Source organism: Pygoscelis adeliae, unplaced genomic scaffold, assembly GCF_000699105.1.
Source record: "Pygoscelis adeliae isolate BGI_AS28 unplaced genomic scaffold, ASM69910v1 Scaffold55, whole genome shotgun sequence".
In the NCBI taxonomy this organism is placed as follows: domain Eukaryota; kingdom Metazoa; phylum Chordata; class Aves; order Sphenisciformes; family Spheniscidae; genus Pygoscelis; species Pygoscelis adeliae.
In genome coordinates this window covers 350,290-364,013 of record NW_008824804.1, presented here as the reverse complement: position 1 = coordinate 364,013, position 13,724 = coordinate 350,290, and the positions used below count along the sequence as shown (strand labels likewise).

Genomic DNA, 13,724 nt, shown 5'->3' with positions numbered 1-13,724 from the left:
GTCCCTTGCCCGCTTATGTGGTGGGGGGGAGGCCCCCGGGGGCGGGCCGTGGGCTGGCTGCTGCCCCGGCCGGTGTCCCCCGGAGTCCCCAGTCCTAGTCCGGACTGGAAAGGCCCCAGTCCTGGTGCTGAGCCTTTGGAGGGGTGCGGACTGCCGCAGGTACTAGGGGCAGCTGCCTTGGGCACTCTCGCTTTGCAACAGCCTGGTAGAAACCGCTTGCCGTGCATCTCTCCCGTACCGCTGCAATGGTCAGATCGTCAAGAAATTTGATCTGAACAAACCAGACGTGCTTAGCTTCTGATGTTTTCCAAAAAAACATGCTTCGTAGCCATACAAATACGAGCCATTATTTTACTCTGCTATGCTTTTACCTGGTTGTGGTTTGCATTGCTATAGGCTTATCCTAAGAATTGCCTTTAAAGAAGTTTTTGAGGCAGCTTAGGAAGGCTGGAAGAAGAGATCTAGGGTCTCTACAGCACTGTTGCACGTTTATCTCTATTTCTGTTACTTGTTTTTAAACAAAACTGTGGGCACAAGTACACGTATTCTGAGCTTTAATTTTGCCCTTTAACAAACTCCAAACCTGAGGCCCAGGGAACACAAGATTAATGGTTTCCTGGTGTTTTAAACATTATGAGAAGGAAGTTAGTTAAAATTTTTCCTAGTAGATGCTCTTTTGGTTTTTTTGCGAAAATGAATTTATGCTGAAATGTAAATCTTTAAGCGTCCAATTTCTCTGAGCTAAAGCACATTCCATGTATATGGGAAACTTTTAGTCCGATTCCTAGTACGGTTATCTAGGTGGGTCTGGAAGCTAACCGTGGTTACATTTGTTCAAAATCTCAGTGAAGCTTTGTTTACTCCATAAACCAAATATTAAGTCTCTCGCATGAAGAGTGGCAAAGTGAGCAGTTAATCATTTGCTCAACCTCTAGAAATTGTCTGCTTAGCTACTGAAGTGAGAACTAAAGTAGGAAGAAAGATATTCTGCCTGACTGTTCCTGACCTGATCTCGTCTTCACTTGAATCAGTTCTTCCCGTTTCCCTGACCACTGAGGCTGTGTTGCCTGCAGCTTTTTCTTTATCCTGTAGTGATCTTTGACTGTATGACAGGGGAGTTTCCCAGAGAAGAGAGGTGCTTCGAAACTGGGGTACTTTATGAAGCCAGAGCACTTTTTTTTTTTTTTTTTAAGGAGGAGACAGTTCTACCTGATCAGGGTACATTTTCCTACAGCCCAAGGTACTAGGAGCTTCATGGAAGGAAGTCCAAGGGGTGTGCACAAAACTTGACTTGATCTCTTCCACTTGTGTACTTTAAGAGCCTACAAATATAAATCCTGCTTAGCTGCAGCAGAGACAGTGTTGATGACACTTGTCTAGAAACCAAATTGCAAAGAAGTGATCAGGAAAGGTGTTATCTTTATTGTTTTTTATAGCCATTTCCCAGGCTAGGTGTGATTTGAGGGATAAAAGCAAACTATTCCCATATTTTGTGCTTCTGGGATTATCCAATCCTTCAGGTTGCTAGTAGTACTTTAGGACACGCAGTGCTCATCAGGTGATGGGTGCAACAAAAAGATAGGCTCACAAAGCATGTAGCAAAGTGGGAAGGAAGAAGCAGGTCTAGGTAACTAGTGGTCTCCCTTTCTGTCACACGGTATCTTACATTAGAACTTGGGCTGGGTATTGCCTAGGCTAAGTGCTACTAGCATGTGAACTCTGTGATTTTTTTTGACCTGAGCAGAGTGATGGTGATGTACGGTTCCCATTAGCAAGCCTAGGTTTGGATGTTCTCCCTGTGTTAAGAGACTGTTTCCAGAGTCACAGACAGACCGCAAAATGAGTTGGAAGTGGTTTGTGTATATGTTAATATATAAGCAAATTTATTTTGTTAAATGCTCATTAGTGAATTCAAATTTTGAAGTTTCTCCTGGGGGAATTCTGCTGACTGATTTTTTGTTTTCTGCCATTAGACTTCCGCCTGGCTCTTATTCAGCTTCATGTATCTGCTGTTAAATCAGATAACCTTCAACGAGCCTGTGGACTGGTGAGAGAAGCATCAGCTAAAGGAGCAAAAGTTGTGGCTTTACCTGTGAGTAAAGATCATGGTCTACTCAGAACCTATACCTCAAACCCTTGGAAACCTCTTTCTAGCGTTACTAATGCATTATATATTCCTGTTTCTCTCTGGATAGATTAGGTGCTGTATGACGCTCCAAAATAGGGAAAAAAAACAGGTGTTCTGTCTACCAGCACTCTTAAGAGGGGGGCGAAACAAGAAGCAAAAAAAAAAAAAAAAGCAGGTTGTCTCTTTTTGTGGTATAAGATTCTGGTTAACTTTTTGCTGGTTTAAATCCCAGGCAATTCTATCACTGGTATGTTCTGAATTCACGAAAGTGACTCCATGGTTTGAATCTTTGCAGAAGCCTTCTTTGCTAGAAATGTAGGAAAAGGCAATTTTCAGCTGAAGAATATTGATATGAAAATGAAAGAAAACAGGTATACAATGACTCTCTTTGCCATAATCATTCCAGATTAGATAGTACGTGAGAAACAAAATAGACTTAAGACGTTTCCAGCAGGTCATTTGTGGCTGAATTACGATTAAAACAAATTTCTCTTGTGATGTCCCTGTGTGGGAACATAAATAGCTGCTTAAAATTACTGATCATTTCTGATTACCTCTTGGACTTCAGCCATGACTACCTTGCAGAATTTTCACAGATGAGTGTGCTGGCAACGAGGTGACCTTCCCAGTGCAGCTTTGAGCTCTTCCTGGGGGTACGTGTGTTACCCCTGTGCCCTGCAGCATCTGATTCAGGAGTGCAAAGTTCTTCTCTGGGTGAACTTTTGGTCTGGCCGTTTTACACGCAGAATGTTTTCCCTCCTGCTGTCACAGGCGAAGTATGAAGCAACCTTCCCAGCTCCTCTGTGCTAACACAGCTCTTGTGTTGCAAATGTGACCTTTGATTATTCTGGCTGGGCCTCCTACACTGAGATTATATATTATTTGCTAGTTTCATCACGTGTACTAACATCGAGTTTTCCAGACCTATTTAGTTGAGATACTCACTTTGCCAATGATAATTTATGCTTTTAGAGTAAAACTTGTCAAACAACGGCAAGGTTTTTCACAGACTTCTGGGAGGTAAATTTTGTACTGGCATTAGGACACGGGCATGAAATATTCTCTTCCCTCCGCATTTTTTTTTTTTTTGAAGTCACACTACATAAAGAACAGAAGTAACTTGCACTGACTATATAATCTACACCTCTGCAGAGGCATATGGCAGTTTTCCTGTGACATGTTAGCCTTGATGTATTAAACTTTTTTTCATTTCTGAACCAGGAAAAATTTGTGAGAGAAAAACAATTTGTAATGTTTATGGATAAAGAAATAAAAACAGAATCCATTTGAATCTAGAAATTGACAGAAAGCAATTCAAAGATCTGTCTCTGTATTCTTACCACTTTGGGGAGCACAGGACTAGGTGACCTGTGCACACAGTCCGCAGTTTTGTTCCAGCGTCAACTTATGAACAGCCCCATGCACTGCTGCTGCAAGCTTGCACAGAGCTCTGCCTGTTCTCTTGAGCCCATGGTTTCAGTACCACCCGCATTGACACTGCAAGCGCAAGATGAAGGTGGAGGCATCTGGCATTGCTTTCATTTCCTTGAAGTTCAGTCCAACTTTCAAAAGCCTGGGAAGCTCATTTGACAGCCTGCGGAGACTTCCCTTCCCACCTCTTCCATCTACAAATTCTGCTGTGGGTTAGCTGGCACCTGCTGGCCCAGTGTCTGTATACAGGGCAAAAACCATCCATCCAGTTTTGGTTCAGTTAGTCCAGTTCAGTAGAATCTACTACAGTTGTTAAGAAGTTTGCTTGAGCAGTTAAGGCATAAATGTTTATTGCGCTATTCACAACTTGATTTTTTTTTTCTTTTTTTTTTTCTTTTTTCTTTTTTTTGGGGGGGTCTTGTTACAGCTTCTGGTGAGCAAAGGTAACAATCAAGGCAGATGCTTGGGCTGGGAATTGCTTGCTGAAGAGTAGGTGCTGGTACTGTTTGATAGCCTATCTGTGGCCTTCAGCTGTACTCCTTTAGGGGACAAAAAAGTGTTGGGGGAGGTGTCTCACATCCTCACAGCGCTGGCAAACATAATGCAGAGTGAAAGTTCTGGATATCTTGGGCATCTCAAACACCACTAGCCACCTAGTTTAGGCATCTAAACTGCTCTGTTAATCTTACTGTCGAAAGATTACATGCCTGGTTCTGAGGGATAGCAAATCTTTAACTAGAGCCTAGGACAGAAAACACTGTTCAGTTGTGAGGAAATGGTGTTTAAAGGATTGTTTTAGCAAAAGAATAAGTAATTTTGAGAAATGCATGCTTTTGCAAGCATTTCTTCATTTAAAAATTCTTCATTTAAAAATGAAGAAATCATGGGCTCTGGACGAGCACGAGCATTTCACAGTTTTGAGAGGATCTGTTTAGCTTGTAACTCATCAAATGAGCTAGGTGGAACTTGGTTCATTATTCTGATGAGAACATCCCTTGTGATCTTGCTAAGTCTAGACTGATAAACGCGCTAGCCTTGTTACTTGCAGCTTGCATGATACTCCTAGCTCGTGTTCTGTTTGGCACGCGTTCACACCAACACACCCACTGCGTTTTCTCTAATTGCTAAGGTCTCTCTGGCCTCCTGATATTTTCTGATTTGCTTATTGAGCTCCTGTAAACTAGACTCCTGTAACTAAAGATTGTATGAGAACATTGATAGAGAGGAGTTTGAAAGGTCAAGTACATCTTCTTCCAGTGGTGTTACTGGATTTTAACATAATTTTTTTTTTTTCTTCTAATTCTAGGAATGCTTTAATTCTCCATATGGAACCCAATACTTCAAGGAGTATGCAGAGAAGATCCCTGGGGAATCGACACAAAAGCTCTCAGAAGTTGCAAAGGAGTGCAGCATATATCTCGTTGGAGGTAGTTTACTCTTAGTGACCATCTCATTGAGGGAAAAAATGGGCAATGTCTGTTAGCGCCATTGGATCAAAATTCCATATAATACAGTGGGGGAAATCTTTGTTCTCGCCTTTACAAAGGATCCATTCCAGAAGAGGATGGTGGAAAGCTGTATAATACATGTACTGTCTTTGGGCCTGATGGTGCTATGTTGGCAAAGCATAGGAAGGTAAGGTGGCAGAATGTTGTTATTAAAAGGTTTCTCAGCAGTGTTGCATAAATAATATAATCTGTGCCTAAAGGTGATGTGAATTAGTAGAATTTTGCATTAATAATAAGCTCTGTGCTGTCAGTAAAATTGCGTATAATTTTTATTTGGGACATGTAAACACCCCTCCCAAAGGTGGTCATAAATTTGTTCTGGATAAGGACGACAAAATGCAGAAGGCATAACTGGCTTTTCCCAGATGCTGGGAAAACTGTGGTAAAGAGTAAATCCTGGTCCAACTCACCTGTGTACCTTGGTCTAGGTCTAAAACATATAGTTTTATGCCACTTAGTGGGATCAGGATTTTCCCTCAGGTTCCCAATGGATTTAGTCCTTCTGTTATCATAAATACTGTTCTTTACATACTTTGTGTGCTATATCTACGATTAGTGCAGATGACCGAAGCCCAAGTTCCGTAGTTAAGCTGTGTCTGCTGTTTGTGGTAGATGCTTGCTTACTGTCGTCTTCCACCTGGACATTGCTTTGTGCCTTCTGAGAAACTACCTCCTATTCGTAACTGTAGAGTGTAGTTTCTGTTAACCTGACTATGCATACAGGTATCATTCCTTAGGTGAACAACAGCTTATTTCTTTCAAGGAAAAACAAAAAAGAGAATGCAAGGTCACTTGGAACAAACGCGGTGGTGCAAAATACCTCTGGGGTGCAGGTATTAATTTATTCTGTTAACTGATTCTACGCTTAGCTACACTTAGTTCACTTTCTGAAGTACTGTGTTGCCTTCCATCTATCATACCACACCAGTCCGCAAGCCCGGTAGTTGTTTGTAGAATGAGTGCAGGCTTGTACTGTGTAAATATGAATGAATAATAATACAAAAACAGCTGTGTTATTAGGAAGCTCCGGTCAGGAACAGAATCTTCCGTTGCAAGGGAGGGATAGAGACTGTCCGCAGCGGCTAAGAGGCATCTGCATAGCTGAAGTCATGGGAACTTTATGTCTTGGCAAAGGTATTTTCTGGAGAAGTTTTGCTGGAATGGGACTCAAATTTTAGAATGGAAAATATCACCTGCTTTAACATACTTTAAAATCATCCTGACAAATTCAAGACATTTTATATGTATCCTTTCTTTTGCAAAATTACTCATTAGATCAAGGTATCTAGCTATTTTGCAAGGATTCTTTCCACGAAGAAGATACAGAGCCATACTACAAATTAATTGTTATATTTTTAGCTATTTTTAACTACTCTCCATTACTGTATAGGAGAAGGACAGGGCGTTCTATTTGGTAAGCAATACAAATGTTTGATATATGCATCACTTGGGTCACAGGGATTATATGTGTTGTTTAAAATGGCCAGTCTTCCCCCTCCCCCGGAATAACTTTAGACATGTATATTTCTCTAAAGAAGAAAAATTGCTTTACATCATCTTTAGGAGATCTCACAATCTTAAGCAATGTTTAGTTGGGATCCTGACAAAAGAGTAGTCTAGATAACAGTAACTAGAAAACACGTGCCTAATAGAAAGAGGCTCAAATACCAAGCAGAGAAATTGTTATTGTTATTAATCGTACTATAATTACAGGTTCATTTGTTTGACATTAATATTCCGGGGAAGATACAGTTCAAAGAGTCTGAAACGCTGAGTCCAGGGAATAGTTTCTCCATGTTTGATACTCGTGAGTATAAGACAAGCCCTCTCTTTAAGGAGCTCTGCCACAGTAACACTGCAGTCATTCTGGAGTTCTCTTCCCAGCAATGGATTTTTAGACTATCGGATTTATATTAGGCATATGGCAAATATGGTTTAAGTTTGTTCCAAGCGCGCGGGTCACTTCTGAAACTTTTAAAAAGGCAATGTGATTGCAAAAGGACGGAGGAGTGGAAAGGGTTGAAGCATACATCATGGCACTTCCCTTAAATAGGGGTCCTATTGATTTGTTAAAGAGAAGTTACTGTGTTTTTTTAATAGCAGTTACATCTTTAAAATGGTTCTTATAAAACGTGGCTTGGAAAAGAATATGTGTAGCAAACAGCTACACTGGCACATTGTTTCATGTGAGGAGGATATAATAATGGAGGCACTTAACTGTAAATCCCGTTCCAACATTCTTAAATCAACCACATCAGATAAAAAAGCAAGACACCTACTCTCCCCCCGCTCCCTCCAGTGTTCAGAAATTAACATGTCCTGTTTACCGAGCTCTCCGAAGAGTCTCGTCTCCCATGGTCGCTTTTTCCTCCTTGCGATGTGCGTGCTGTAAGAAAGTACATGATGGTAGTCATGAAGCAGTGAGTGCTTTCTTCTCTTGAAAATAAAATAATTGAAAAACCTGCAGCTAAATCAGGGAGGAATACATTACACGAAGACCTGATATAATATGTTTTTGTGGAAATGGCTGTTTTTAAAGGGTAGATAAGACTGCTTCTCACAGTCTTCCTCTCATCATGAAGCATGAATTCTCCCCTACAAATAGCCAATGCTTGTTACCGATAAGGATACGCATTTAAATATAGCTTTTCTTGTTACTGTGAGACATATGAAATAACAGCTGGCAGGATGGCTACAGCGAGTCTTGTGATTGCCTTTGTGTACTTGTGGTAGCGATATGACTGTTGTCTCTTGTCTTCTGAGAACAGCATACTGTAAAGTGGGCCTGGGCATCTGCTATGATATCAGATTTGCTGAGATGGCTCAAATCTACGGACAGAAAGGTGAGGCTGGGTCACCTAATGGAGAGCATGGTTAGCCCTAAGGCCTGAACTACGCAGGGCTGTTTTCAGGCTGGTACCTACTGGGCAGTCTGTGAGATCAGGCACTCTCATCCTCGCCCAGTAACACAAAATGCAGCTTGTGGCCACGACTTTGTTATTCAAATGAGTGTCTGTTCTCCTTGAGTGAAGTAACAAGCAGTTCCTGATACACATTTGTTGATGGAGTGATGGAGATGGGTGTGTCCCCACACTTGATAATGTATCACAGGGCTTTGCTGACATAAGTAATCACCCGTGTCATGCCTGGACAGGCTCTGTTTGGTTCCATTTTGGGCAGAGGTCGGGGAGTACTGAAAGAAACCTCGCCTTGGGTCTCAATGTGAAGGGCCGCTCTAGGGTGAACTATCTTCCCCTTAGTGATGGCTGGGTTCTAATTTTCTTTTAACAAAGGTTGCCAGCTGCTGATATATCCAGGGGCTTTTAACCTGACAACAGGACCAGCTCATTGGGAACTGCTACAAAGGGGACGGTAAGAACAAAGTAACAGCTTACCCTCCTGTTCCAGAGGGAGGTGTAGCATGTGGAACTGAACTGTTCCTGTGTTCCAAATGACACTATGCATCAGAAGCGGTGCTGCAGGGCCACTCTGCGATTGGAGCTGCACCATTCCTCAAGCCTTGCATGGGACACCAGAATGATTTTGCTGTCAAGGAGAAAAGCAGGAAATGCTTAACCTTCGCTCCTGTCAGCCCCTCCGCAGTTACGCCCTTTCAAGGACCTTTTCCCCATGGCTCTGTCAGCACCCTTCACACACAAACTTCTAGACAGAAGAGCCAATAACCATTTGAGAACTGCTCTAATTACAGATAGGAATAGACCCCGAGACTCCTAAATGCAGTATTATTCATTCATTTGGTCAGCTTCAGTCAACTTCGCTGCATACTGAATGAACATGTAATTCATTGTACCCACTAACTCTGGAGCAGGTGCTAGAGACTTCTCTTTCCAGGCTTTGCTTTGTCTGACCCTCATATCCTTTACAATTTTGGCTAGTCCTTAGGAGGATATATAGCTTGTCCTTCAGAGTGAATTCTTTCTCTTCTGCTTAGTTAACTGGTGGTATGAAAAAGAAATTCTACTCACCTTTTCCCCCCCCTTCCCTCACCTTTCTGTGAACGCAGAGCTGTTGATAATCAAGTCTACGTAGCTACTGTATCTCCTGCTAGAGACGAAAAAGCATCCTATGTTGCCTGGGGACACAGCACTGTAGTAAATCCATGGTGAGTTCAGAAAAAAACCCGAACCCCACCTTTTCTTGCTTAAAAAATGTTTTACTTGACAGTCACATTTCAGTCCCGCATTTCCATCTACTCTTAAAAATGTCATAAGTTCTTGGTAAAAAGCATCTGAGACTTAAGCCTATGTTCTTTAAAACTGTCTGACTGAAAACCAAGAAAGAAATTAAAACTGGTTGAACAGTATGTATTCTTTTTGGCAGCAAAGCAGCTACTTAGTACAAGTATTTAGCATTAGTTAAGCTGCTGACCTTTCCAACTTGTCCCTGAAGTTCAGTCCATTATATACTATGCATTATGGTAGTTCTCTGTGCAGAACTGAACCATCTTAAGCAGCTTACACAAAGCTACTTCATTTACTCAGAGAACAACACTGCTTTGACATGAGAAAGAACGAGAAGAATGTCTTCAGCTAGATAAGAGACACATTCTGACTTAAGCAGAAGCAATGCAGGTGCACAGCAGGTAAAAGTGACCAAATCTTCAGGCAGTTACTTTCTTTCAAATAAATCCACTGATAGGTCTCTTCCAGATGATTGCAAAGTAAGAAAAGCTTTATCTTATGTCTTGAGCTTTTAACTTTATATGATGAAAGCAGTGACCGAACACCTAGTGGGAGACATGATAAACAATGTCCAGCTTAAGCAGAAGCAATGCAGGTGCACAGCAGGTAAAAGTGACCAAATCTTCAGGCAGTTACTTTCTTTCAAATAAATCCACTGATAGGTCTCTTCCAGATGATTGCAAAGTAAGAAAAGCTTTATCTTATGTCTTGAGCTTTTAACTTTAGGTGTTCTGTCACTGCTTTCATCATATAGTGGGAGACATGATAAATAATGTCCAGTAGCTCATGCGGAGTAAAAGTATACTCCTATTAAAAGCCAGTAGAATCTGAAAGGAGCAAGTGTTAGGCTTTGCCATATACGGTTGTCCCTGGTGAAGTTGTTTCTTTCCCCTTGAGGTATGTTGCATGCTCACAGGCACTGGTTCTCATAGTTGCTCTTACCATGATTCTTGATCTTCAGAAACATACTTACATTATGTATGTCACACATAAAATGTGCCACATATAAAGCCTGGAAGCCATTTCTATCATGCCAGAGTTATGAATTATGATGCTATTTTTAGGATGGCCCTGTCTTTACAGCTGTAGACATCAAGGGTAGGAACTCCCTTTTGTACAAACAGCAGCAACTGGACTGGTACCTTGAGACCTCTGGGTTAATGCTGTGAACAAATGTGCTTAATTTTGCAGGGGTGAAGTCATAGCCAAAGCTGGGGCTGAGGAAACAGTTATATACACAGATATAGGTAAGGGTAAAGTTTGGGGGTTTGGGTTTTTTTTTCTTGCTTGCTTTCTTGAATATGGGTCATGAGACTAAGGAGAGAGAATTTTTTAAGTCTGTGGGCTTGCACGTGCAATTACAGATGATGGAGTGTTCCCATCCCTTCTCCACCTTTGCTAGATTAAAGCAAGAACAAGCAGCGCTTGACTGTACTCTTCCCGTTGCCGTACTTGTGAGGAAGCTGCCACCTTAGGAAAGAGCAAAGCTGAGGCTTCCTTCAGCCCTGGCTGCCCAGTTGCCGTGCCCTACAGACCCATTCTCCATGAAGGCTGCTCTTTTCCCTGCCTTGCCTCAGAGCAAGTCAGGAGCTTTCCTTTTTGACTGCTGTTCTAATAGCTCTTTCTTCCCCTCCTGCAGATCTGAAGAAACTCGCAGAAGTACGTCAACAAATTCCTATTTTAAGCCAGAAGCGTTGTGATCTCTATGGCAGAGAGATGAAAAAGTGAAGCTGGGTGAACTGGGAAGGTTCAGTTGGCACAATGGCTGCCGCTTTCATCTTCGGAAGGATTCCCTTACTAGTTGCTCCAGAAGCTACTGCTAGATGTGCCAGTTAATTTAAAAAACAACTTGGTGGTGTAATTCTAAAATTGATTCAAGTACCGCTTTTATATCTCCTCTCATACTTCAGTATTTTATAGTATTTTACAGCTAGGATTAAGATGGAGCTGGAATCAGTTCAACACAGTAGTAGTTAACATTGCTTTTTATGCATCACAGTGTTTTAGTTACCTTTTTGGGGCTTTTTTTGTAGAACATAAAAATGGGAACTTTGTTCTCTCTGGAAATTTGCTGAAGTCAGCTTTGGTATTATGAATTTTTCAGTGAATTACGAGATAATCCAGAAGCATGATTCTTCCACTTCTGTCCTTCTTAGTTGTGTGTGCCTCAACAAAGCTCATTGAATGCTCAACTTCTAACTTGGAAAGCTCAAAATTTAACACGCTAAGCAAAACAGGCCAAATTCTGCTCTGTACTACTTAGGGACAATGCAAGAAGCTGCCAGACAGAACTACTACTGCAGTAGAATCTGTAACAGGTTTTGGTTCGTGTGTCTTGCCTGAAATATATGTATTAACTTCTCCTTACTGCAATTCCTGTTTATTGCTGAAGTGATGCAGGTTACTGTTTTGTTAAAGCAATTCACATGTCGCCACCCCTTTGCGCTATCCACTGCTTCCTTAATACAGTGTCTGAACGGGCTTCAGTTCTGCTGCCTGGCAGTCCTCCCCTGAAAAGACTGAGAGGAGGCAGTCAAAAGGGTTAGAAAACTTGTTGCACCGATTAAGTCTTTCTGCCCACAGTCTCCCAGAAGACAGGTACTAGAATTGCTCAGTGTTTAAATGCATTACTGCTACCAAAGGCCAACTCCCATCGGCTGCAAGGGAAACAGTCCTTCAGCAAGAGCAATAAGTAAGACACTAACAAGCCGATTATTAAAGATGGCTTTAAAATACTTAAAACCAGCCTAACATTGTGTAGTCATCTTGGGTTTTTTTTTTCTGAGAAGGAAGACACTTTTGTATTTCTAATGTAAAAAGCTAAGAATTTGCAAATGGCATTTTTTTTTTCCTTCTTGGGATGAAAATCAGAAGCAACTGTAACTATCCAGCCTTTACCACTAGGCTTTTAGTTTTCCAGAAGCAAAAATGATAAAGCAATAAGGCTAAAGGAGATTTCAAAATACAAAAATGGGAGGAGAGGTTTTTGTCTTGGTCTAGCTAGCCACCAGTTTCCCCCAAAACCACTTTACCTTTTTATTCGTGTTTAGCCACCCTCCTCTTCCCACAGCTGCTCTCTCGGCTTTTTTTTTTTAATGTTCTTTTGGCTTCTCTGGAATGAGCTAGGCATGTGTTTTATAGGGGAAAATTAATGGTTAAATGAAGCCAAACCCCGAGGCGCCTTTCCTCTCAGAAGACAGGTCACACCATTCCACTCAGTGGCATTATCTATTCCAGCAGGCATTTTTTAGTCTGTACTTTTCACTGCATTTTGGTGTACATACTGTACTGGAACTCTTAAGAAACAAGCCACAGAGCATAAGGTGAAATGAAGATTTATTTCTTGAAAAATAAATATAAAAAAATTAACAATTTACCATTTGAGTCAAGTCTCCTGCACGAGTAGTGCCTCCCACATATTCAACAGTCGGCATCCCTGATGGCTGTCACAGCTCCAGCTTCTAAATCACAGCCACTATTATACATCCATTTTTCTACACTAAACTACTCTGTCTCTTGCCCTCCCCTCCCTATACTAGTTTAACATGCAGCAGAGCAGGAACTAAATACTACCTTTGGAGGATTAAAGCAGTGCAGGATTCTCGTGGGCTGACCACTTAATTTTAAAAATGCAAAGTGCAGTCTGCAACAGACAACAGTATCCGTGGCCTGGAACCGCCTCCCCTGGAATCCCAAATGGAGAGAACAGATGAAAATCTGTAGTGAGCTACTTCGGTGGACTCGGCTGAAGAGGTGATAGGAGTTCTGTCCTCTTCAGTCTGTCAGGACAACTTCTAAGCACCTTGTTTTAGTAGGATGTTTTAGGGGTCTCCAGTGCGATCCACTCAGAAGTGATACAAATGGGACTGTGAATTTTGGGGGGTTTCACTGAAAAAAGTACACAGTTCTCAGAGAATACTTAAAGCGGTCAATACTCAATCTCTGTGTTGGTAGAAAACAGGCACTTTAAGTATCCGTATTATACATACGCACCAGTATTCTGTGAGTATAGAAAACCAGCCAGTAACAGCCCTGAAAGAGCTCCAGAATTTCAGCCTGCAAGAATTTATGTTTTCTACCATTTCCTTAAAAAGAACTGTCATGCCTGTTGTACCGGACAGCGTTATTACCACTGCAGCTGGGAAGCCTGGTTAAAGCTGCATCTAAGCCGCTCCTAATAGTTGCAGAGTTAAGTTACAGTACAGCTCCTTAGTATATGTTAGTTCCCCTCTTCACTTTCAATCTGCAATTAGGTCCTAGTAATTCAAGGCACAACTCCTAATCTCCATTTTAGCAAACTTGTCTCTTAACACAAACAACAGGGATTTTACATGATCAGAATTACGATGCAAGACAACTATGTGTAGAAGCAGCCTCCCAGAGTCTCTAGGATACGCCAGGTTTATCCAAGTCTTCACTACTAGCTTCCTACGTTATCTCAACAGATGATTGATT

At 41.6% G+C, this 13,724-nt stretch overlaps 1 protein-coding gene across 1 annotated transcript; it reads left to right on the top strand.

Annotated features, from left to right (window-relative positions):
• The first annotated feature begins 1,958 nt into the window (after positions 1–1,958).
• Positions 1,959–12,318, top strand: NIT2 (nitrilase family, member 2). The gene is made up of 10 exons (XM_009324008.1): positions 1,959–2,092; positions 4,866–4,986; positions 5,106–5,194; positions 5,805–5,900; positions 6,781–6,874; positions 7,836–7,910; positions 8,361–8,439; positions 9,092–9,190; positions 10,461–10,516; positions 10,909–12,318. The coding sequence occupies exons 3-10, from the start codon at positions 5,174–5,176 to the stop codon at positions 10,995–10,997; spliced, it is 609 nt and encodes a 202-aa protein (XP_009322283.1). The 5' UTR covers positions 1,959–2,092; positions 4,866–4,986; positions 5,106–5,173; the 3' UTR covers positions 10,998–12,318.
• Positions 12,319–13,724: the final 1,406 nt, after the last annotated feature.

What these genes read in the sequence shown, in the direction of transcription:
- NIT2 (XM_009324008.1), top strand. Translation starts at nt 5,174, where the DNA reads ATGTTGGCAAAGCATAGGAAG. An exon ending in TGTTGGCAAAGCATAGGAAG is followed by an intron (nt 5,195 to 5,804) that starts GTAAGGTGGCAG and finishes ATCATTCCTTAG; the next exon opens with GTGAACAACAGCTTATTTCT. An exon ending in AGTTATATACACAGATATAG is followed by an intron (nt 10,517 to 10,908) that starts GTAAGGGTAAAG and finishes CCCCTCCTGCAG; the next exon opens with ATCTGAAGAAACTCGCAGAA.